At 41.5% G+C, this 25,145-nt stretch overlaps 2 protein-coding genes across 10 annotated transcripts in view; both read left to right on the forward strand.

The window, feature by feature from the left end:
• The window catches only part of WASHC2C (WASH complex subunit 2C), a 35,703-nt gene extending 16,569 nt beyond the window's left edge, over positions 1 to 19,134 (forward strand). For 2 of the 4 annotated variants that reach the window (XM_054071792.1, XM_054071794.1), the window contains 14 exons: positions 21 to 125; positions 1,504 to 1,620; positions 3,072 to 3,235; positions 3,693 to 3,807; positions 4,728 to 4,913; positions 6,001 to 6,189; positions 7,740 to 7,868; positions 8,070 to 8,165; positions 9,225 to 9,344; positions 10,925 to 10,987; positions 11,641 to 11,853; positions 14,065 to 14,667; positions 15,259 to 15,433; positions 18,648 to 19,134. In XM_054071792.1, coding sequence (XP_053927767.1) covers positions 21 to 125; positions 1,504 to 1,620; positions 3,072 to 3,235; positions 3,693 to 3,807; positions 4,728 to 4,913; positions 6,001 to 6,189; positions 7,740 to 7,868; positions 8,070 to 8,165; positions 9,225 to 9,344; positions 10,925 to 10,987; positions 11,641 to 11,853; positions 14,065 to 14,667; positions 15,259 to 15,433; positions 18,648 to 18,784 — 2,412 coding nt within the window. In that variant the 3' untranslated portion in view covers positions 18,785 to 19,134. The remainder of the gene's footprint in view (positions 1 to 20; positions 126 to 1,503; positions 1,621 to 3,071; positions 3,236 to 3,692; positions 3,808 to 4,727; positions 4,914 to 6,000; positions 6,190 to 7,739; positions 7,869 to 8,069; positions 8,166 to 9,224; positions 9,345 to 10,924; positions 10,988 to 11,640; positions 11,854 to 14,064; positions 14,668 to 15,258; positions 15,434 to 18,647) is intronic. The other 2 variants (XM_054071793.1, XM_054071795.1) reach the window with 2 other exon arrangements.
• ZFAND4 (zinc finger AN1-type containing 4) overlaps positions 18,780 to 25,145 on the forward strand; it is a 30,871-nt gene continuing 24,505 nt past the window's right edge. For 2 of the 6 annotated variants that reach the window (XR_008450713.1, XR_008450714.1), the window contains exons 1-2: positions 21,543 to 21,695; positions 22,036 to 22,338. Coding sequence is in view for 4 of the 6 variants with exons in the window: in XM_054071798.1 (XP_053927773.1) it covers positions 22,155 to 22,338 (184 nt within the window). In the remaining 2 variants the exon portion in view is untranslated. Of the gene's footprint in view, positions 18,917 to 21,367; positions 21,457 to 21,542; positions 21,696 to 22,035; positions 22,339 to 25,145 lie in introns of those variants that run through there. The other 4 variants (XM_054071798.1, XM_054071797.1, XM_054071799.1 and 1 more) reach the window with 4 other exon arrangements.

The following is a 25,145-nucleotide window of genomic DNA, read 5'->3' on the forward strand; positions in this document are numbered from 1 at the left end:
TGTTTCTTTGGTTTGCACAGGACTTGTTTTCATCAAGTAAAACTGTGAAGTCCAAAGCTACATCTCTCCCCACCAGCAAGTCCATGACAAAAGCTCATCTTTCCTTGTTTGATGATGATGAAGAGGTAAGTACCTCTTCCTGATACTGCCTGTGTATGCGAACCCTCCTGCACAGCCTGTTGCAAATGCAGCAGGAAGTATTCAGAAGCGTACAACACTAAGCTTGAAAATTGAACACTAAATTAGAGCACTAAATTGGTCTTGCATTGTGGGGAAGTTCTGAGCATGCAGACGGCATTATGAAGTAGAATGGTAGCAGGGACTCTTGCAACTTCTTGAGTCTTTTTAGTGTTTTGCAGTCAATGCAGATGCATGTTATCTCTCTGATTGATAGAACTGGAGAACATTAAACAATAGAACAGATATGAGCTTCAGGAAGCTGTTTTATCCTGGCCTCTGGTACCTAGCCATATAGATAACTTCTTGCTTCCCTTGCATCATGGCTGGTGAATTCCTTTATTCTCCATTTTCAGTGTGTAAGAATTGTGGCTGTGAGTGTAGAAACTGAGATCAGAGCACAGTCTGTGCAAGGAACTCAACAAAATTGAATTTGTATGTGCTTTTATCTTTTTTTACCCTCTGCTCCCTCTCACACACACTCCAAAGAGCTTTTAACTGTGGGCCTGCAAAGTTCATGGTGGGTTAACTTACGCCATAGTCTTAAACTGAGGTAAGCAGAGGAGGCTGCTCAGGGGCATAAGAGAGGGGATCTCTGCAAACTGAAGATAAAGGTTTCCTCTTCAAGAGGGGGCTGCTTCCAACTCACCTGTCTAAATAGGGGCTGTTCAGAAGCAACTGTCAGTCTAGTAAACCATTTTGTAATGTGGTAAGCTCTATAGTATCTGCCATGAATGTTGTGTTATGGAACTGAAGGTCAAGTTATAGAAGAGCATAAATCTGTGTTAAGTAGTGAAGTCAACCTATGCTTTTGTACATTCTAATGGTAATCTACGTGACTGTTTTCATGTAGTGAAGACATAACTGTCTTCAGATATAAAGTCTTGGTTGTTGCCCAGCAGTAGTGGTTCAGCTTGGCTATTGCCAGTCCTCCCAAAATAGGATTCTTTCTCTGTTTCATTACGTAGATGTAGAAACAGTGACCCATTGTGTTAGCTGCTGTGCAGCAGAATTGCTCTGTGGTGGGTTTTGGCTGCTGGTCAAGCCTTATGGTGGAGAATCTGTGGGCCAAAACCAGGCTGTGTGCTTACAAGTTTCTGGTCTATCAAATGCTGTGTGCATAGAATTCTCTGTACAATAATACTGTATAACACTCGAAATTGTCTTCAGAAATGGTTTGCAAAACACCATTTCTGTGTCCTACTAATCTGAGAAGCAGATGGCAACAGTATCTTGCATGCTGATGACTTTGTAGTGAGGTTTTCATTGTGGCTTTGGCTTTTGATTTTTATTTTTTTTTAAATATATTCCTTACTATATTTTAAGGATCTCTTTGGTGTGATACCTGCCAACAAGCAACAGGAAAAAAACTTGGATGAGAAATCAAAACTCTCTGCGCCATTCAAGAAAGCCTCCAGCTTATTGTTCAGCAGTGATGAGGAGGTACTGAGGAGTAAGATTTGCTTGAAAGAGGTTACTGAGCTTTATGCTGGCAGAACATGAAACTGTTGAGAAGGGAACCACAGTCAAACTGTACTGTGCCCATATGCCATACCTACCAAAATCCCGTGACTTGCTTGCAGCTAAAGAAGCTGTCTGATTCTTGGCCCAAATTATCTCAGGATCTAGGTAATAGAAGTTACGTGGAAGAGAAAATCAGTATTTTCAGTATAATTTATAGAAAGATCTGTAGCAAATAGATGCTGCTGCCAACAAATCTCCCTTAAAAATACTTAAAGGGAAAAATAAGTTTGCCTTTATTGCTTTAATTTCTATACGGAACGTTTAATAGTTTTAGATACATATGTAGGGAGTTTTTCTTTGGTTTGGGTTATTGGGGTGAGGGTTTTCCGTGTGATGGTGTTCGGGTTTTTTGTTTGCTTGGATTTGGTGGGGGTTTGGTTTTTGTTTGTTTTGCAAATCTAGGGATGGGAAAAATGAAATATAAGTAAATTGGCTTTCCAGAGAGCAGCCACCTTTTAGGGATTAGGGATATCCAAAAAAGTAGAAAAGGAAAGGATCCAGGAAAGCCAGATATACTAAATAAATTAAATACTTGTCTGGAAAGTCTCAGAATTAAGTCATGAATAAGATTCAGTTCTTAGCCCTTCTACTCCCCAAAATTACTCTTTTGTGTAGAATTGATTTTTATTACCTGTCCGATAATTGCTTGTTTAGTGGGGACTACTATATCATTAGATACCTCTTTATCTTAATGTAAAATAAAACAAGTTCATAGTTCTACATGCCTGTAGTCTCTGTCAGAAAAGGGACAAACAAAGGTTGGGAACAGGACAAACATCTTGAAATGTTGGGAATAAGAAAACATGCAAGCCAGAAAATGATTCCAACACCAGAAATGTTTCCTCTTAATGTTGACTTGTTCAGCGGGTAGGCTCAATTAAATGCTAGCTTGTGGAGGGTGGGGGGCAGTACTGTGGTTGAAAGTTGAGGCAATAAGAAGTGCAGCATCATGCACTATGGTAATGAGGAGTCTTGGGTGTGGGTGTTTGTGGTTTTTTCCTGGGTGTTTTTATTTTGTATTTCCCATTTCCCCCATGCATCAAACTTGCTAATTATTTTAAGTGGTTCAAATCAGGTTCTACTGGATGACCTGTGACTGCTGTTGACACTAGTCTCAGTTGTTAAGAGCAGCTATAATAATAAACCCTCTGTACCCTGTTTTGCTGGGCAAATACTGTATTCCAAAAGGTGGTCAGGCTCTCTGCAAAGCCTAAGCAATGTCAGATTACAGTGGATAACAGAAAGTGAGGAAAATAAACTAGTGAAGAGATGCAAGGACTGCCAAGATGCTGAAGTGTTTCTACTTATAGAAAATATGAAAGTGGCTTTTACCAAGACAAAAGAAAACTTTAAGGTTCCTTATTTTTAAGGAACACTGGAGTATCTCCAAGCCAGCTAAACTTCCTTCTGAAGATGACCAAAAAGAGGACCCTGCAAAACCAGCTAGTACTGTCAATCAGGCTAAAGCTGTGAAGACAAGGAACCTCTTTGAGGAAGAGGACGAGGAGGATTTATTTGCAATCACTAAAGAGAGGTGACAGTCCTGGGAGGGAAGGGAAGGTGTTTTCTCAGAACTGCCCAGCAGCACCCTCAACAGTAGATGGACCCAGGTGTATTGCAACTGTTGTCCCCTGCTACTGCTGCTGAGGAGGAAGTGGAGATGTGTGAGTGGGAATGGGCAGGACTAGGCTCTTTTACCTCTTTTCTATCTTTGACGGATCATTCTCTTTGCCACCACTGAACGGGACTCTCCATCTCTATGGCTGCAATATAAAATCTTCTTGACCTGTTATTATGTTTATGTCTGCAGAAAGCTATGCAGACAATAAAGGTGGGTGGTAAAATGGTTGAAACAGTGAGGAAGCAGAGTCCTGTATCGGAGACCACTTGCTGCGGATGATGGTCCTAAGTAATACTTATAAACAGATGCAGTGCATGGCTGATGAAACTTTTGCACTGAATCTTCCGCTTTCTCCTCTCTCTCACTGTAGACAAAGAAAGCCACAGAAGGCATCGTTGTTGTTGTTTGAAGATGATGCTATTAATGGAGAATCACTCTTCAGCTCCCAATCAACGCTACTTCCTTCAGCTGCTAAGGCTGCAGTGGTACCCCTCCTTTCTTTTATAATTAATTTGGAACGCTTAGTCTTTATGTAGTCTCTTTCTTGTTAGGTACTGATACAAGTCTAAGTTGGTTTAGACAACGGTAGTTGTAGCAGATTGGGAATGGGAACGGGGCTGACTGAACTCTTACATGTAAAACTTTATAGAGTCATAATAGAGATTTCAAAATTTTCTTGACCACTAACCATAAATTTGTTTGGTTTATGCTAAAAGCCCTTCCTGGGGGTGTTTTGAGATGTCTTGACCATAAAATAATATTAAAAGGAACAGACTACTTACTGTGAAGCTAGGGCTTTAACCTCTGAGTTACTTCAACCCAAGCTGGATCAGATGTGTCTACAGGCTTCTTACTGGCCCTCTTTTGAGGGTGCTTATGCTATCCTCTGTCTTGACAGTTTAGCCCATAGTGTACTGCCTGTCTCTTCGTACTTGGAATTGAAAGTAGGAGTTGCAAAAGCTTAACACAGTTCTGTCTGTAGCAGGAATTCCTGCACATGTATGTGGCATCCCTGCTCCCCACCTTGCCGTTCTGCTTACTAGGGAAACTGTTATCATGGCCCATAAAGGAAGTACGCTTGGAAATGGAAGAAGAAACAGGCAAGCCACACTCCAGCTGCTAGCAGTTATGTGAAACAGTGTACCAACCAGACAAGATGCCCAGAGCATCCATTCTAAGCTTAAAACTGCTTTGTGGCACTCTTCAACCTGACTTAAAAGCCTATAATACCAGAAATCAAAAGTAACTAACCAGAATGTCCCACAGGAGGAAGGTAGAAGTCAAGCATGTTGTCAGTGACCTAGAGCCCTGCAGAAGGCAAACTGAGACTCTGCTATCCTACAGCAGTGTGTGCTTCTTATATACCCACCAATTTTGTCTCAACAATATTCTCTTAATTTTGCAGAAGAAAGTAAAACCAGCACAAGCACCACCTTTCTTTAATGAAGAAGAAAAGGAGGAAAAGGAAGATCTGCCAGAGACAGAAGCAAAGTCTAACCGGATAGAAGATACGTTGTGGTGTTTGGAAGAGCCTGGAGTAGTTGCTGTCCCTAAAGGAACAGATGATGCAGGACAGCAAACTAAGGAAAAAGTGAGGGATTTTCTTACATTAATTTGAAGTTTGATAAAGGTTCAGTTTTTTTGAAAAAAAAAAAAAAAAAAGCAACAATCTAACAGTGCTGCTCTGGGACTAGAATTCTTTTTCTGCATTTCCTCTTCTGTTGCCAAGGAGAGAATAACTATCTCCATTTAGCAAAATCATTTGTCAGTCAAACAGCAAATTGATTAAATTACATTTAAAGGTTATTTTCCAAGTGACATATATGAGAGAATTGTTTAAAGGGAGGGGAAGTGGAGTGGGGGGAGGAATCTTCTTTGTTTTTCTTCTAGAGTAGATTGGGTGATGTTTATTCACATGAGCAGAGCTTTCCTTTAAAAGCTAGTCTATGCTGATGTGTAGGCTTGGCTTCAAACTCAGTAACTTTGTTTCAATGTAGTTGTAAATGGTGTTGGTAGCTGTGGCTTTCAGGATTGCGAATTTCTCCTGGGCAGCCCTGTTACAGGATATTATTGATATATATGTATTGAAGACTCTTCAGCAGAATGTGGGCATGGTCTTACTGAGTGATTGTTGGGGAGTTACCAGCTGATGCATTTTGAGAGTAGTTATCATGCTTTGCATTTTCCTGAGTGCATTCCAGGTTCAGGTGGTGCATTCCAGGTTCAGGTAGTGCATTCCAGGTTCAGGTAGTGCATTCCAGGTTCAGGTAGTGCTGCCCACTCCAAAGAATCCCAAGCTGCATGAACTAGATATCTCAGAGGTAGTGGCTAAGCTCCTTAATGCAGCCTTGTGGTCCACATGCAACCTGACATACAGGTGAGGAGGAAACCTTATGCAGGAAGCCACTTGTCAACAGTGCTACAGTATAAGAGTACAAGCAGAAACTTGTGTTCACTTCAGAGCCATCAAGTGTGTTCCCTTCATCTACTCTCTGTTGCTAATCCGCATGTTGCTATTCTGTCTTCTTAGGAAAAATGAGTTGAATGTAGTTGTCTGCTTGGTAATGGATTGCAGAACTCTGACCAGTGCTGGTTTGTTTAACTAAGGAAACTTAGTGGTTCTTTGGGCAAACCTGAATGTAGCAGGGTGATGTGTTAATTTATTTTTTTTTGTTTTGGTGGAGCCTTCTGCAGCAACACCCTCAGAGCCAGACAGCAGTTCAGATCTGTTTGCAACATCGCCACCAGCTCTGGAGAAAGATGTCAAGACTCAAGCTAAGAAAGTGTTAAGCTTGTTTGAGGAGGAGGAAGAGGAGAGACTGCATGATGATGATGGCATTAAAAATGCACGGAAAGAAATTGGTGTGGTGAGTCTAGGGAAGTTCTTGAACTCTAAGAAATAGTATTTCTACCTTTCTACCCCTACAATTCTAGCCAGGGTTGTTGTTTTTACCCTTCCCTCTGTTTTTGTCACTCAGGCTAATCTTTCTCTGTTTCAAAACTTCCAGATCCTTGGGTGAGAAATTATTCCTGTTCTTCCACATGATCATGAATTCCTTTGTAAATTTCACATTGTGAGATGATTGCAAGAAGCCACATCTGTCCTATGAATTTGGAAATATACAAATCCTTTCAAATCTTTCCTTCAAAGCACTCAGCTGTCAGCATATAACAGTCATGAAGTCATTAAGAGGCTGAAATGCATATTCATGTAAAAATCAGAATAGGTAGTTTGGGAACTTAATATTTTTGATATGCAAATCTGAAATGTCCTACTACTTTCCTTGCTTATCACCACTTCTGTGTGTTTTGTGTGGATACTACTGGAAGTGTATTATGTTTTCATGTGTCTGGGAACAGACAGCAGTTCTAGTGCACAGAGACTCAGAGAATGGAGCACTAATAAAAATCATAGAACAGGTTGTATGTACCAAAAATGGCATACTGGAAACTAGCTTTAGTAGGCAGCCCCTTGTTGCTCCTGGGGACTTGCATTGAGAAGGGGAGAATCAGGCTTTATTCTTATGGCTATTGGTCTTGCTGCTTAGATTTTGAGTCTGGTGTGATGCTACTGGGCATTCACTAATGCTCTTAAGAGGTTTCCTTTCATTTTCCTGGGTCCTGAAGAGACAGATGTGGCCTTTACCTAGACATTCAGTGGGTCCTCTGTCTTTTGAAAGTCAAACCTGGGTGTGTGCAGTGACCACAATCATAGAAAGGCATTGTTTTTGGTGTAACTGATATGGTTGGTTTGCCAGATACTGGAGAGCTGATAAGGTGATCTGTTTCACTGTTAAGCTTCCTCACCACCATTTGAAAGTACAAGTTCTTTACAAAGGCAGACAATATGTTCTGTTCTTCATTGTGGGGGTGTGTTTTCTTTAACGGGGGGGGGGGGGGGTGCAGGGAGAACAGGGAATCTAGCAATAATAGCAGCTTCACAGGCATTCAACTTTGGGATTTAATTTGTTCTCTAAAAAGGTAACTTAGGAAGATGATTAAACCAGGTTCTCTTCCTCTCGCTTCTGTCCTGTACCCTCAGCTGGAAAATTAAAGGCATATAAGTCTTACTAAAACATACACCTTACTGTACACTCTTGATAACATACTGAAAAGTTTTGGTTTTTTTCCTTCCTTCCTTCTGAGGGAGCTTTAGCAGCTGAATCTCAGGTCAGCGGGCACAGATAGATTTTACTTAATGGCTTCTAATAAAATTGAGCTGTGAGTACAAATATTTACATTGCAAGTTTTGCAAATTTGGTCAAAGTAAAATATATAGCTGGCAATTAAAATTGCATTTTTGTTACCAGGGTCATAATGTAGCCTCAGTTGTATTGTAACCTGTCTTGTCACTAAGCATATAATCTCCTTAAGGAGGGAGTTTCTCACTGTGTAGACCTTTCTCATCTCCTTCCAGGCTTCTGAGAAAAGTACTCGACCCAAAAGCACTGGAGTCTTTCAAGACGAAGAGCTCCTCTTCAGTCACAAACTTCAGAAGGACAATGATCCAGATGTTGACCTGTTTGCCAGCCCCAAGAGGTCTATGGTGAGTTCCAAGTCGTCCTCAGAATCTGCTATTTAAAAAAAACATTCTTTGAACTGTGCAGCTTACTTCTGTTCCTTGTTCAAACACGGCTTAAGTCACTGATTTCCAGGGAGGGCCGAGAGCTACTATCAGTTCAGGCACCATTGGCCAAAGGAGACTTGCTTTTGATCTGTGACACATCTTTATCCTTTCTCTCTTTAGCCTGCAAACCGTATCCTGAGGCCATCATCTGGAGGAGGGCTTTTCGGGGATGATGATGAGGATGATCTCTTCAGTACCACTAAAATAAACCTTCCGGTATCTGTTCCTCTGTCAATGACTTACATTTCTTTCCAACGGTTTTTATATAGAAAAGGGATTTCTGCATATGTATTCCCACAAGAAATGAAGTGAATAGAAATTACTATGGTGGCCCTGGAGACACAGGGAACAAACAGATTAGTTAGGTCTTCCAAAGCTGGGATGAATGAATTGGATTCTTTTGCTTTTTGTGTACCACTCTTACTGGCTTAGGTGGAAGAGAACACACCTGAGCAGAAATCAGAGTTAGCAGAGTTTGTATTGTTTAATTGTTTAATTATTCAACTTGCTAATATTACTTCTCTGTAGTTCATGCATGACTGAGGAGCTATGATGTTTGACTTAAGTAATTAAAAGTCTCTGCAGGTTGCTTTGATTTAAGGTAATGAATGTGGTATTAAAATCCTTGTGACAACTGGATTGTTTTCAGATGGCAAGCAGCTGTAGTAATAAACTAGACTGCATTATAGGTGGTCTGAGGTCAAAATCCTAACATGTTCTAAGCTGCTACTCTATATGTATTTAGCTTAATTTTGTTGAAGCAAGCTTTTGCTTTAGTCTATTTTCATACCTGTAGCTGGAAGTTAGGCTAGAAAACTGGTGATATTTCCTGGAAACAGTTTGAGGACTGTGTAAGGAGTAGTCTTAAGTAGTTAGCACTTGACAGCTATATATGGAGCCTTTTTGCTTCAAAACATAAAAATAGCAGTGTTCCTTAGCTAGCTTTGTGCTTTTATTTTCCCTGCTGTCCTGTGCATGAGGAGATATGTATGCATTTGTAAGTTTATTAAAACTCATTATTTAGCATAGACAGCGAAGGCTGAGGTAAGCTAAAAGAATGGAGATGTGAAAGGCCGTTGTCATTTCAGAGCCCAATGGCATTGCTTATTGTGCTTCGTAGAGTCAAAAGATGTGCCTAATTTGGTTTTTTTTTTTCAGATAGAAGCAAGGATTTTAGAAGCTTTGCTTCTGGATTTGGGTGTTTTGTTTCTTTTTAAATCTGGAGATGATGATTTTTACCTGATTCTTGTTGACTTATGCTCTTAATTCTTTCAGAAAGTAGCCGAGAAGAAAACACATAAGGCCAGTACTGGCCCTTCCTTGGAAAGCAGTAATCTTCCAGAAAATGCTTTAAGTGCCAAACAAGATGAAGCTCTGAAGGCAGCAACTATAGAGGCAAGTACCTAAATCTTATGCCTTGAACAGCATGTGAAGAAAAAGGAGATATATAATTTTTTTTTTAAGTAAGTCCCTAGAAAAGATCAAAGCTAATGCCTGTATTTACTTGCTACATAGCAGCAATGCGTGGCCGGACTCATCTCTGCCTATGAGCAGGTTTACTGTCACTAGCAAGAAGGTTAAATGCTCTTGATAGTGTTTTATTCATTGTCCACATGCTTATAAAGGCAAAGTACAAGGCAGTTAAGAACTACACCTCAGGTCCAGTCGGATTGTGAATAGATTATTGTTCATTCTTCTCTGAAATGTCAGTGTCTGTCGGAGTGAATGTGACTTCATGGGTAGGCTTTTTCAGAAAGGAGATCAGGGTGTGCATCACAAATCTGTAGCTGTTGAGAATCTTATCCTGGAGACTTCAGGATGAGCAAACAAGACTCCTAATCCTGTCCCTTAGTCTTACAGAACCAAGGGTCTCTGGGAGAGGCAGTCTGGATCTTACCAGAGCAGCTTGTTGGATTTCCATCTGTAGGAGATTAGCTTTTCATTGTGAAGGGTGGATGTTGTTTTTTCTTCCCTGGGCTGAGGAACACAGAGCAAGTCTGTAGGGTTAGTAATTAGACTGTCTTCCCTTATGGTGAAGAACTTCTTTCCTTGAAGTGCAGAACCATGCTCAGCTTTCGTTTTTTGTAGCTATGACAGCCTGGTATATGAATAATCTTAGTCTGTCTGAGATTCAGTTGAGCACCATGTGCTTTTAGTAGAGAACGATCTTCTCCAGCACTGAGATTCTTCTGTTATGCTTTCAAGACCCCCAAACCAGTGTCCTAACTCTTGCAAAGCCTCAGTTACTTCAGCCTGGCTGAAGGAGCTCTGACTGCCCAGTCACACTGACAGCAGTACAGCGTAGCTCACAGAATCATGGTAGACTATAAACCTGCAGAGGGCAAGCCTTGGGAAGACAGCTGTTTTGAATAATCCCTAAGTCATAGAATTGACCAAGTCTTTAGAACAAACAGCTAGTTTTGCTCTTTTAATCTAGTCTTATTTCTGATGGCCTGGTTTTTCTGTAAAGGAGCACTTATTTTTCTGAAGATTTTGCTTGCAGGCTGAGAGGTACAATTTTGTAGTCCTTTTGGCTTCTGTGTGGGCTTCAATGAAGTCTGTGGCTCTATTATAGCCAATCACAAAGGCAGGAGTTAATTGTATTGGTCTGTCACCACAGCTTCAGAGAGTCTTGGGGAAGGGAATGAGCGAGGAGGGAGGGTAGCTGTCACAGTTTGATTTGACCTGTGTTTTGTGTGATCTGGAGAAGATGGAAGTTGTGGGGTTGCTATGGCAAAGTATAATGTTGGGTAGAAGGAGGGTAGAATGCAATGTGATAATGAAGAACATGGCATGGGGAGAACTGAAGTTGAAAATTAGGTGACTGTAGATCTGTTGGTAAAATGTGTTGATAACAAGGTATCTTCAGAAGAAATTGGTAAGCATTGAGCTGCGTTCTGTAGACATATTAAAATGCAAACTACAGTCTGGTTGATAACTTGTCCACTTGTTTAATCCAGTGTAATTTTGTGCAGAAATCTACAGGTCCTGTTCCCATTAAAACCAAAGAGCCCTCATCTCGGATTGGAAAGATACAAGTAATTAACTTTACTGGCATTTTGACTTTCAAGGAAAAAAAAAAGTCTTTCTTGCCTCCCTGATGATTCTCTCTTAAACAAGATCTTTTTAACCTCCTTACCTTGCTACCTTTTTTTTCCAAATTGCAAATTTTCTACTACTTTTTCTGTATTGCATGTTTAATAGTATTTCCTTCTCCCATTGCAGACCTGACTCTGAGCAGCACTATTTACTCTATTACTCTATCTGGGGTACAGAGGGTGGGCTTCTCTTCAACCTGCTATTCTTCTCAGTGCTATTTTAAGTATGTTCAGAGGTTTAGGGTTTTGTTTATGCCCCTCTTCTGACATGAAATGACTAATGGCTGCCTGTATCACAGTATTGCTTTTAAAGTCAGAATCAACGTTTTCCTCAGACAGGATACTGAGCTGCATAGGTGTTTGATTTGACGTAATGTGGCCACGCTGTTCCTGAAGCTCTAATACAGCGGCGAGCTCTCCACAGACTCAGTGAGACAGAGGACATGTGTAGGTGTAAGAAAGGCCTAGCACTTGTAGGAGTAGAATTTGAATGCCTACATATGCTAGTACTTGCTGTTTCTCTGGAGCCGTGCTTGGTTTTCAGCAGTATTAATGGGATCTATTTTTGTGCTTTTGTTTTCTCTGTTTTGTAGGCTCACTTAGCTATTAACCCTGCAGCCTTACTACCTGGAGCAATGCCTAAGGTCTCCAATGTAAAGTCCCCCTTACCATTTCTGGACACTCCATTGCATGAGCCCAAGGATGTACAGAACAACGAAGCTTTTTCTGCTGGAGGAAAGAATGAAGAGCTAGGTGTAAGCTTTGATCAGCCTATGCAAGCAGATACCTTGCACAGCGCCAATAAGGTAACTTTGGTGTTCAGCAGGATAGAAAGGGGGATTAAGAACAGAGTTTGTTCTCATGCAGGAATTTGTGTTTTGGTATGCAGGTTCTGCTAAAAGTCTATCTGAATCTAAATGAAGGTGTGGAAATCTAATCCCCTCTCATTTCTCACAAACGTAAAGCCTACTATGTCCTTAGCTGTGTAAGGGGCTTATGCATGTTCCTAATTCTGTGCCTTTTTAAGGTACATGTGTACATTCCTCAAATACAGTGGTTTTCTGGTTTTCCTTGTAGGTTAGAGGTATTTTAGCTTAACATCTTGTTCTGTGCCACAAGATGCCAACCTGAAAATCATAAAAAGGCATCTCTCTTGGCTAGCTATAAAATAAGTTATGGACAGCTGCTGTGGCAAGATACTGAGAACACATCGCTGCTGTAGGTTGACCTTTATCTCCTCTGTGGCTAAAAATGTCTTATTGTTTTGAACTGTCACTCCCAGTTCTTTTTCAAACAAAATCAGTTTTTAAAGCAAAAACTCACACAAAACCAAATGCAAACAAAGTCTTAACATCTTTTGACGTGGCAGATCTCTGCCTTCTGACTCACTGGGTTTTTATTCATACCTTTTACTTTATGGATTGCAAAAGGCATGTTCTAATTAAAGATTTAGTGTGGATTTTTTTTTAAAAAAAAGCAAGCTTGAACGATGTGGTTAAGATTTGTTCTGCGTGTTTATCTTGTTATAGATCTCTCTTTTGTGAGACTGACAGCGGTGACTTGGATAAGATAACTTAGAGTCTTAACTTTGGTTATGTCTTAATGCTGCTGAAGCTGATCACTACCAGATGTGCAGTAGAGATGACTTGGGAAGATGCAGCAGCTTTCACTGTAGTGGCTGACATGACCCCTTAGTGTCAATTGGATTTGAAGCTTGTATCTCAGGGTAGTACACTGGCATGTAGACGTAGTTTTTCCTATAGCGGCATGTCCTGCACAACAGACAAACCCTGCTATTGTGATACTTTTGAAAAAGAATAGAGCTCCTGTATCTGCATATGGTCAACCCTGAATGTTCATTTTAGCATAGTAATGATTCGAGTTTGTTTACAGAAGTCATCTGAGAAGAAGCGTCTCAGTAACTATACAGTGAATGTTTTGTGTGGCTCAGGTTATATATTAATTTTGGCCTCTCATTGCTGCTTAAGCTTTTGAAGTTTGAGTTTAAGCTGTAGATCTATGCAGTCAAATGCACTTTTTTGCAAAGGCTGAAATAAAGCAACCTTCCCAGTATTCTGGCTGTCCTTTCAAAGAACGGCACGTGGATCAGATTTTTTTTTCAAGTGCATCTTCCTTCTATTATTTTCCTGGTTTTCAACCATGCTCTGATCAACACAGCCCCCCACTCAGAAGGCAGGAGTGCTTCTACAATGATTCTGACAAAAACACATGGCTCCTTTAAGCTCCAATACGGCAATTAAAAAAGAGGGAAAAGAAGATTGTATCCATTATCTACCTGCATGAATACTCTTGTCCATGTAGGATTCAGTAGAGGCTATAATGGAAACTTACAGAGAGCTTATTTAAAAGCAGCAGAGGAATAAATTGTGGGAGGCTGTGTATGACATAATTAGTCATGACTTGGACAGACTAACTGCACTGCAGAAGCCCCTGGATTAGCAGGCTGTGAGACTGGCTAAGGTATTACCTAAAGCCAAGGGGCTAGTGTCTTGCTGACCTGTGTTGTGACTCTGCTTGCAAGTGCTGTTCCTTTTGTATTCCAATTCCACCTGCTGATGAATGACCAGATGGCAGCAAATCAAAAATCCAGAGTTATTTTTCTGGACCCTGTGGTGAGCTACTACAAGGTTGAATGTCCCGCTTGTCCATCTTGCCCCTTTCTGAAAAATGGGGAGAATGGATGATGATTCCTGCTGCTTTCTCCTAGGACATAAATCAGTGTCTGCTAAGCATTCCCTGCTCAGGATTCCCAGTGGAGCATTTTTTTAAATGTACATGTGGCTGTTCAAGTTACCTAAATCAGAGCTGTCAGCAGAACTTGTAGTTAATTCAGTTTGTGTGCTAGTATGAAATGGGTAATGCATTTTATTTGTAGTGTTGCAAAGGCCAAGTAAGGGTTGCAAGGAAACATAACAGAAAACCCAACCTATCTTCCGTGAAGTATGGGATTTTTTTCTTCTGTATAACCCTGCTCTGCTTTTACTCCTTTCTTCCAGACCAGGATCAAGGTCACAGGAAAACGAAGACCTCCTAGCAGAATGGCCCGCCGTTTAGCTGCCCAAGAGTCTGAAGACAATGAGGAGGTGGACAGTGCTAAAGAATCACAATTCTCTCTACCAAAGCAGATGTCAGCAAGAGTGAACACAAAGGAGCCTCTTGCTACTGAAGCAGAGGCCAAGGAAAATGGCTTTCTCTCTGGCTTGTCACTACCAGCTCATGGCAGTGTTTTGTCTGCTGAGACAAACAAACTCCTTCCTCCAGAATCCTCAGACCAAGGGGATGATCTGTTTGAATCAGAAGACCTTTTTGCAAGCAGCTCAACATTCATACCAGCTGCACAATCAAAGTTAAAGGAGGGAGTGACAGACAGTGTGACTAACAAACCCATCAAAGTCAGGCCTGATGTGTCTGTTGTGGGTGATCAGGGTGGCAATAGTCTTTTCCAGCCTGTACAGCAAAAATCTTCAACGAAAAGCAGCCCTATACCTTTTTTGGAGGAAGAGGAAGACTCTCTCTTCACCTGTCAGAAAACTGGAAAAAAGGAGCTAAAATCTGCTGTCCAGCAAGCTGTTGACCCCACTGCCCAAGATATCTTTGAGGTAATGGTTGAGCCTGCTACCTTGGCCTTTTTGATCCGTGGGACTTTACACAGACCCTTCTACTTAGACACAGACTTAATGAAGGCTCTTGAGTAGGATAGGGTGTGCAGAATAGCTAGTGAGGTAAACAGTCAATCATGCTCTGCTACTGGGCAATAGAAGCTCTTTCTTTGGATGTTCACCTCTTTATTAAACAGAGTGGATTAAAAGGTGGAGCCTTAACACAGAGCAGGCGTGTTGCTGAATGTGCTGTAACAACATACCTGTGATTAGGACATTATTTGGAGTAACAAAGTATTTGTTTCCTATCTGTCAGCTGTCTGTGTAACACACAGCATCTCAAGTAATTCTTTTGAAAAAGGAAAAAAGTTGGCAGGCTGGGCAGCTGACACAAGCCTTTGTGTGCTGTGTGTGACCTGTGCACAATGACACACTAAGGCACTTACTGAGTCCTCTGTGGGGAGAAAAGACTTGGGCTTCTTGGGTTTGAGAAGGCCATGACTGTCAGTCTTCTGAACATCTCAGCTGCTGTGTACAGATAATTTTGACTATTCTCTTGAAGTGTGTTGTCTCTCTATGCTTTGCTTCAAGGATGATATATTTGCTACTGAGGCGATTAAACCAATGAACAAAGCAAAAGAGAAAATGCCAGAAACTAACCTGTTTGATGATAACATCGACATTTTTGTGGATCTCACTGTGAAACCGAAGGAAAGGATTACCAAGAAAAAAATGGAACAAAAATCCATATTTGATGATGATATGGGTAAGTGTCTAATGTTTTACCACTAATATCATAATATTGTCCTGAGTTGTATTCATCAGAGATGTTTTAGAGCCCTTTGTGTTCTTTTAAATTTTCAGCTGCTCTGAACCATCTGGTTATTTTGGATTTTAACATCTGGATGGGAACTTCCTAAACTTGTAGAACTGGGATGGCATTTAAATGGTTTAGGAGAGTATATAAAAGTCTTCTGAGAGAACGAATAGTTTAATTCCTGTAGGGATTTTTCTCACCTGTGGAGATTGGTAAATTTCTCTTATCTGGAGTAAGAGATTAATCTCTTGTTGTTATGGCTCTAAGACATAAATTCTCTGTTTCAATCGGCACAGCTTTTTGTATCATACTTCTGATGAATCATCGTTGTAAAGAAATAAGCATCTCTTCCCACCCCACCTTCACTCTTGTGTTGACTGCCTTGGAGTCTATAGGATTTTGTTTACATCCATGTATACCCAGAACAATTCACAAATACTACACCTCGGAGCAAAAGTTTGCCCTGTATAATTTGTTGAAAAAGCAGCATATAGTAATGTGAAATGCTGCAAAGCATGCTCTTCTCTTGTTCTCCATTAGTGGAGGTATCAAAAGTCATTTGGTCTCCAACTGTGGCTGTTCATTCTCGGGCTCTTCCTGTTTATAGCTCTTTGTGATGACACGTATTTCTTTTCCTCTTAAGACAAAAAAAAATCTCTTCTAGCTCTGATTCTTGTCAGTCTTCATTCTTTCTAACCTATTCAAATTGGGTATGACTTATCACTGTTTTGCTTGAACTCCTGTTAAACATTCCAGCCTGACGGAATGACCTTGCTGTGAAGTCTGTAAATAAGTTAGAAAACTTGCCAGACATATGAACATCCTGAAGTTTCAAAATTTCTCAACTGTTGTAAAAAGTAACATAAATACTTGTGACATGGTATTTGAAATATGTATTGGATTATAAAAATATCTTTATTAATTTACTTTTTTTCATGTAGCCTGTAGCAAATGAAAGAATTTCCCAAACAGCTACCCCTTCCAAATACTTCAGCACAAAAATCCAGACCTCATGTTGGAAAAAAACCAGTTGTACAGTACCACTTGAAAGTATCTTGGAAAATTAGCCACAACAGAAACCGTCATTTGCACTTCCACTTTTGACATCTACTCCAGTACTAAATCTGTTTGTCTGCTGTGGCATCTGATCTTGATACCTATAGCATATATAGTACCCGGTATCTGTTAGACTTATCTTCCTCTAGAGCATTGACTGTTTTGTGGTCAGCCCATAGGAATGCGGCTACTTTGTGCCCAAAGCTATGGAGCTCCAGAACACCATCAGTAGTGTAGGGAAGATGCCTGAAAGTGGGGATGCTCTGTAGGCAGTGGGGTGGTAGAACTGGCACTTGTCTGTGCTTCAGGTTAAGGACTGGCAGAAGCGATCACAGTAGCACTTTATCAGGGATGTATATTGTTGGCTTAGGAAATCCTTTTTGCTGCAAATAAAACAGTAAGCAGCTGCAATTTGTAGGGAGTGGAGTCTGCAAGGTGCTTTCCTTCTTTGTCCTGCCACAGCTTCTAGTCACTATTTGTTACAGTTGTGTTAATCTTGTGGTGGCAGCATTAGAAAAAACTTTCTCAGGTCCTTATCCTCACAGCCTCCTCAGTGACCTTATGGCTAAAGACACAAACATATTTATCACGTCTGCTGCCTGGAAGAGTTTTCAAAATGGCGACTGAGCTTTCTTGTGCACTGACAAGTACTATTTTCTATGGCCAAAACTTTCCTATTCCTTTAGCCTTGTCATAAAATGGGAGTGGTACCTCTACTGCTGATAGCACTCGCTGTATTTCCCCTCTGCAGTGAAGCTAATCCATGTTATAGCTTCTTGCTTTGGAGTTATGCCAGTAGGGGATTACTCTCTTTTACTGCCTTTCTAAACTGCTCCTGTGCTGAAGTGCTGTGCTGGATTATGACTGTGTGATCCCTATGATCAGCACAGTGCACGTGCTGGAGTGGAAGAATACGTACAAGAAAAAGACAAGCACATTGTGATAGGCCACTCCGTGCTTGGCCTCTAATGCTTAAGGTTAGGATACATGCTGAAGGCTGAAATAATAGTTTTTAGACTCTGGACCTGTATTAACCTCTGTGTAAGACCTGTGCTTATTTAGTAGGGATTCAAGACCAGTTACATGCTGCTTATACTGGCCTTGGGAATCACTAGCGATCCATGTATTTCACTCTTGTAATTTTTATTTTTTTTCCACTCATAGTCCAACTGCATAATGTGTGTACCCTAAATTTAAAATCTTAGTGCTTAGGAAGAGATCTGCTGTTGTGTGCACCCAGGAAACCTCAGGACAACACTTCATGTGTATGATAGTAGCTCCATGTCTTTCCATGAGCACAGTTCTAGCAAGAGCACAAACTGCGGGTCTGTGAGGTCTGCTGCTGGCACAGGCAGGGTACCTGGGTTAGAGGGTTTCATTTCTATTGGTAGATATCCTTCAGAAGAGAACTTTTCCTTAATAGTGACATGATATTTTTCCACTTTGTGGTCCTAGTTTATGAATAACAGAAATGCTTATATTGAGGAAGGTGGTGGGAGATCTTGATTCAGGGCTGTAGACAGACTTTTTTGAAATTCAGCAGGATAGCAGTTGTAGCTGTCTGCATCCTTGCATCTTAGCTGTGTTCTGTTCTCAAGCGCTTTATGCTGTGTTACGGTGCTGTAGATGAAAGACACCCATGTTGCTAGTGAATGTCACAACAGTAGTCACTAGCAAGTACCATCTTTTCTTCTTCTGATTTTGTTTAGCAACAATCTTGCAGCTCTCGGATCTTTTAGGTTCCTCAGATGCCAATGTTCTAGATAAGAGGGATGTTATCTGGCACTTGCACGATGGAATTTTTATGGAGGTTTAATTTATTAGTACTTCTCAAATGCTTATGAGAGTTTGAACATGGTATAAAATGCAAGTATTATTCTGCTGTACTGAGAAGAAAAAAATTCTTAATTTGACTTACTGCTAACAGCTCCCACGTATGTCCTTACAAATGCATCTAGAATCACAAGCAGCAGGAAAGCATTTGTTTATCACAGAATGTCCTTGGCAGTCACTGCTGTGTGCTGGAGACTGTTATGTACCAATGTTACTTCTGTTTGGCAATCACTTCACATTAAAATTTTTTTTTTTTCCTTTCTCTTCCCTTTAGATGATATCTTCTCTAGCAGCCAAGTCAAGATACCTACTACCAAAAGCAGATCTTCCCAAGCAGCCTCAGAAGCAAAATCTGAAAGCAAGACACTGAGCACGTTTGATGACCCACTGAATGCCTTTGGAGGCCAGTAGCCAAGGATAATGTGTTGCAGAGAGGCGGCCTTCTTTATGCCCTGTCCAGTACTAATACTCTGGATTCTCTAATCCAGTAGAGCTGAAATGAGATGGCTGTGGATATTTAAATGAGATGACTCATTTGAAATGGTTAGTATTCTCTTGTGCTGGGTCCAAGTGTGCTAAATGATATATTTTTTAAAAAAGAGACAGTAACCTTCTGCTACCTTGTTTTCATGGTGCCCAGATGAATATAGCCTGTGCAATACCTGCAATGAAGTAATCTATTATACAAAGTATAGTTTGTTTTATTGAACAGATCTATAGAGAAAATAATTGATAAATAGTAAATGGAGTCTGTTAAACCAGATCTGTCTGTATGTCTTTCCTCTTTACCACTTGCTAATGTCTGCTGCTTGACCAGGTACAGCTTCTCTTATTTAATCAGTCAGTTAACAAATCTTAGCGAAGGACTTGACACCAGACAGAGATAAGGTATTTCATATTGGCAGCGAATGTGGTCTGCAAAAATAATGGTTAAAGCTTCTCTGCCAGAAAGTGTGTGTTACAGAAGAGCACCTAATGCTCCAAGAAAACAACAGAGATCTAACATTGTCTTCTGTTCAAGTTGTAAGCCACTAAATAAGACTTTCACCTGACTGGATTTGCCAAAGTTTTGCAAATAACACCTTCCAGGAAGTCCATTGGTAGTGAGCATGCTTGGTCACTTGAGGTTAACAAGCCTGTGTGCATATAATGCAGAGACTCGCTTGTGTCCAAAGACTTACCATCTGCTTTCCTTTCTCATCTCTAGCACATTGCAGGCTGTTTATAGGAGGTCGTTATTTTGTGGAATCCCTTTAACTATCCAATTGACTTAACCTTCTTGCTTCCTATATTTTCTAGATTGCCCTTCTGGAACTGATACCATTAACCACTCTTGATGCCCAATGGTAGACTCTTGCTCTCCTGCATGCATACAAGCAAAGAAAATACATAAATGAAGGATAGAATGTTTCTCTTAGTTTACCAGTGACTGCCTGCAATTCTGATTTTAAAATTATATGTGCTGGTTTTATGATAGCAATGTCCTACTTTGTCTTCAACTTTAAGATTCCTGCTCTCTATGAATTTAAAGCACATGCTCAGAGGACTTCCTTGAGGACAATTACCATTTTCACTGAAGCCCTTATTCTGAGAGATCCAGTCGGGTCTCTTGTGTCTCAAGTTGGATTTATTCGGTCAGGCACAGTAAATACAGCTGAAGCATCTAGCACTAATGAGGGTAAAGCAAAAGGAAAGGTTGGAAAGAAAAATGAGAACGATCATCTATTGATTTGTGCCCTAGGTGGGCCTGGCAATGATTCATGTTAAGTGGGGTGTAAGTTCGGAGTAGCAGCTTGGAAAAGAATGTGGGAGCTATTCGCAAATGAGTGTCTACAGTGAGAGCACTTGCATTTTATTTATAGGCATTACATCTGCTGCATATGCCTCATACATGATTTGCACTGCTTCTTTACTCCTTTCTTCTGTGCTTGAAGGGATTCAGAGGCATACTAGGGGAGAGAGGAAAAAGATGGTGCATTCTTCTATTTCTTTTCTGCATTCTCCTTTTCTTCTCAGCCCCCTCACGTTAATAACTTGTATTACATTGCAGAGTGCTGTTCACAGGCCTGGAGCTCTGGGGTCCAAAACCTCGTGCCTTATAGCAGTTCTTAAACTTTAATGTCAAAGCTCAGTAGAGAAGCCCTCGATAGAAGCTTGCAGCGTAATAGAGATCAAAACCTTTCCTTCCCCGTCCCTCCTTCTGGACGGGCAGAGTCTCTTCCCTCTATTGAAATGCATGGACCTCAGTTAAACTCCCTGTGACAGGCTGCAAATCCTGGTCACTTTTTGGGAGGGCTTAGTCTGACTGGTGGCATTTTTAACAGAGTTTTGGCATAGTTTGTCTTTTTCTTTTTTGTTTCCCCCCAATTTGATAAACTATGGCTGCATTCCCGGAATGGGCAGCGCGGGGCTGGGGAGCGTCGAGCACCTGGGAGCAGCTCTTTGTCAGAGGGTGCTCGCAGACGCTCCATGCGCCTGAAAAACCTCAGTATTTGTTCTGAGCGCGTCAACCGGGCTTAAAACCGAACGACTACAGTCGGGGTAGGTCTTGCATAATGGAAAGTAAAGCGGTTAATGTAATTAGCACCTCCTAATAAGCTAAGCTTGCTTTCTCCAGCGTCGTGCTGGCAGCCTGCTCCGGCCCGAGGGCGGTAGCGGCCCCACCGCCTCGCGAGCAGCGCCCGGCGCCCAGAGCAGCGCGTTACGGGCCCGTGGGCGCCTCTCGGGCTGTGCTTAAGGTATAGACGATGCTGGGGTTTGCGCGCCCCCCTCGAGGCGAGGCCGGCGGGGCCGCCGCTGCCCCTCCGGCAACTACGCGCCCCAGCAGCCGCCGCGGCCGCATCCGGGTCCTCGCGCCGCGCACGCGCCGCGCCCCAACGAGCACAACAAGCGGGCGGAGCGCGGCCCTGCGCGCGGCAGGCGATTGGGCGAGCGGCGCGGGAGCGGGCGCCGCATTGGCCCGCGCGGGGGGCGGCCGGCCGCGATGTCATAAAGGGCTGGGCGGGCGCGGGGGCTGCCGGGCGGCGAGCGGCGGCGCGGGCGGCTCGGCGAGGCCGGCCCGGGGCGAGGCGGCGGCCGCTGAGGTGAGGCACCTCCCCCTTCCCTGTCCCCCGGCCTCGTGCCCCCTCGGCCGCTCGCTCAGCGCGGGGCGAGAGGGGCCCCGCTCCGGCCCTTTCCCGGCCCCGGGGGGAAGGGGGAGGCTCCCCCGAGGGCCCCGCATCCTGCCTGAGGGGTGGTTGGGGGGTGGCAGCCGCTCTCGCCCCTTTGTTTGCGGGCGCCGCGTTGCGCGCTGCTGCGCCCCCGCCGCCCTCCCCAGTCCCGGGTAAGTCCCTGCTTCGGTGTCTTTCTGGAGTTTTTTCTCCAGCTCTGACTCTGCTGAGGGCTCGGCCCGTGCCGGGGGGCTTTGGGTGTCGTTGTCGCAGGTCGCGCTGTTCTGTCCCTCGCGAAAACAAAGTGAAAAGGTAACGGGGAGGACCCGGAATGCTGACTGAAACTGGAGTCCTAAAACTGCCATGTTCCTGATAACCGCAAGCGATATCTCTTGCACGACCTAGATACCGTTTTCCTGCTTCTTAATAGCTGTTTTATTATTTATCAAGAATAAATTAAAACTCTTTAACAGCCTCGTTCAGATGTTAGAACTGTGCTTGTTTTCTTTATAGGTGAAAAATCCCAACCATGACCAGCAGTGCACCACGCCTGCCCGCAAAGCTGACTTGCCTAGAAGTGGAATGTAGTTTCCTGACAGGTCTTCTTATGAGGAAGTTGTAAATCCTTTGTAATGGCCAACAAGAAAGAGCCTCCTTTTTTCAATGAAGATAATATGGGACCGTTTCACTACAAGCTTCCTTTTTATGAAACTATGGAGCTCTTCATTGAAACACTCACAGGAACGTGCTTTGAACTGCGAGTTTCCCCCTTTGAAACGGTTATTTCTGTGAAAGCTAAAATTCAAAGACTGGAAGGTATTATTTTCTTATTTCAATGTGAACTTTATCACTTTAGAGGAAGTCTTGTTTTACAAATTATAATTGCTAAAATCAAACGAGATAATTTAAGTCATTTGTTCAGTAATACGTTTAAGCTGGGCGCTCTGTTTATGACTTAGGTTTAATTGGAGTTGAGTTGGTTTTCTGTTTTCTTATCCGTTCATGGGTCAGGCTTTGCTGGAAGTAGGATTTTTGCTGTTTTATTTTCTTGATTTTTATTTTTTTTTTTTTTTTCTGTATGTCATCATTAAGATAAATCTGAAAAAGTCTATTATGGTAAATTTTTAGGTTTTGATGTTGTATAGTATATAGCCTTTATGGTGTTGAAAAGAATCTCTGATGTAACTCGTTTGTGAACTAGCAAGATTATAAACTTGACTATTGCAGTGTGTCTGTGTAGCGGCTGTCTGAGCATTCTTTAGGTGCGATGGCTCTTGTTTCTTAGATTTGTCATGATATGATAAGTTATGATAAGGTATTATTGAGTATCTGCTGTATAGATGTAACTTTTAATAAGTATATATTGTTAAAATATGGAAGAAAAGATTTCATTCGTGCTTATCATTGAATTGCTAGAAGTCAGTTCAAATACCTTTATACTCCAGAACAGAGTTAAAAGATCAGTGATATCCTGATTAATATTAGTTATAGGAGTTGTTTAGGTATGTGTGAAGAGGACAGACACATGATGATTAATTCATTTTATGTTGCATTTGGGGTTGCTGCTGCATGTGAAAAAAAAGAAACGTAACAACTTTTCAGTGACAAAGTTCCTGTTATAGTGTACAAGTTCAAGAATGAATCACGCTGGTGGAGGGAAAATCCTGAAGTAATTTTGCCGTTGTGATTCAGCATGGGGAGCAGAAAGCTTACATCTGTTGCTGTTTCTGCTGAAGTTTTTCATTTTTTGTTGTTGTATCTTGTCACCTTTCATGGGTTGTGAGCCTCTGTCATGTAAGCTGCAGTTCAGGCTGGAGAATGCCTCCTACACTGCTGGGAGAGTATAGAGGGTTCCTGGTATTGCATGCTGTCTCTGTGGACTCATTTGCGTGTTAAGGATCATAGTATGTAAGCATACAAAAAGCTAATTTTGGGGAAAATAGTGAGAGACCTAAGGTCTCCAAGAACAAAACTTGCAATTGTACCAGAAGTTATAAAATTTGTTCAAATGTCCCCAGTGCCTCTAATTGTGAGAGGCTAACAATAAAACTAACTGATCTGTGTCAACAACTGGAGTATTAATAGGTGTAGACTGTCTGCCCATTACTTGGAAAGGATAACATGGATGGCATCTTAGGAATTTTGTATACTTCTGATACTATTTGTCATTCTTGGTGTCTGTTTAATGATCTGATGTGGGAAAGGTTTGTTTAGACAGCTGTAGCAGGCATATGTACCTTACTAAGAGCTTCGGTTCTCCAGCTTCCTGCTTCCAGTTTGTTTTAGTCAGCAGAGAATATGGGTAAAAACTTACTAATATGTTCTGATGTATCTGAAAATTCAGTGCAAGGCTAGTTGTTAATTGAGATAAAGTAGATCTGATGTTCGGATCAGATCTGTTCTCAAATATATTCTGCATTTAAATAAGCATTAGGTATCAAAAAACTTAGATTTGTTGTTGTAGTGTTTACTTTAGAGCCACCTATGGTAAGTTGCTTCTAGTCTCAGATTTGCTGAATGAGCCTTTTAAAATGGTGCACTGGAGAAGTAGCTCCCTTTGTCTCTACTGGTAGCATAAAAGCTAGAGTAGAGGCAGCCAGCAGCATAGCGTAGTGTTGCCAGCAGCGCTGCCTGCTCAATTTTTTTTTTTTACTTGCTCATTATTTGTATTTGAAAGCAAGATCATGTGTTCATGGACATGGATTAGGATGGCACCTGACTTTCAAGGTGACATGAAAGACTGAGCTTTAACACATGAATAGTATTAACACTTAAACCCAGCAGGATTTCATTGATAGAGGAAATAGCATTATTGTTGTCTGGTTTTTTTTAACTGAGAAGATCTCTTCTTGTTTCTTCTATTGCATGAGTCTTTGTAGCTGCTGGGCTGGAGAAAGTATAATATTCTTCATTTGTAAGCTCCAATTATCTTCAGTTTTATAGGAGGAACGTTCAGATGATGTGTTCCTTGTAGTGGTTAATTCTTTCATTTGTTAAAGAATCATGGAAAATACCTGTAAAGGTGTTTGTTCTGTAAGATAGGCTTGAGGCTCAAGGGAGGAGGTGGGGTTTGGGATTTGGTGCTGATATTATTATTGCTATTGTTTTATTATCATTGTAGTAATTAATTTGCTTTCTGTAGCGTGATGTGTTGAGGCCTTCAATTATTTAGCTAGCTTTAAAATAAGAAGAAACAGCTCAGTCATCGTTTTAGTGACTGCTTGCAACTGGCTTTTATGATCCGTTTATGTGGAAAAGTACCTTTTTAGATGAAAATCTAGGTGCTCTCTTGTTCTTGTGTTATTGTATAGAGGAAAAACAGAACCAGCTTTCCTACTACATCTTAATTTGGAATGTTTGCGTCCAGCAGGGAAGGACGGTTGCAATAATTTTCTCATACATGTGGGTGCTCTCAATTCACGAGTTATTTTTCTTTGGTCTTTTTGCTGCCTATGTACAGGAGCTTCACCTTAAGAAAAGGGAACTGAATGAGTATCAAGCAGTCTTCTGCATGTTGCATTTTTTCAATACTCTGTGAATCGGAGTATGTCAGTGATAATTATTACTACTTGTGTTAGAGAAAATAACTATGCCTCTGTCAGGACTGGAGTAAGTGGATTGCA

Source organism: Cuculus canorus, chromosome 7 (genome assembly GCF_017976375.1).
Source record: "Cuculus canorus isolate bCucCan1 chromosome 7, bCucCan1.pri, whole genome shotgun sequence".
Classification (NCBI taxonomy): Eukaryota; Metazoa; Chordata; class Aves; order Cuculiformes; family Cuculidae; genus Cuculus; species Cuculus canorus.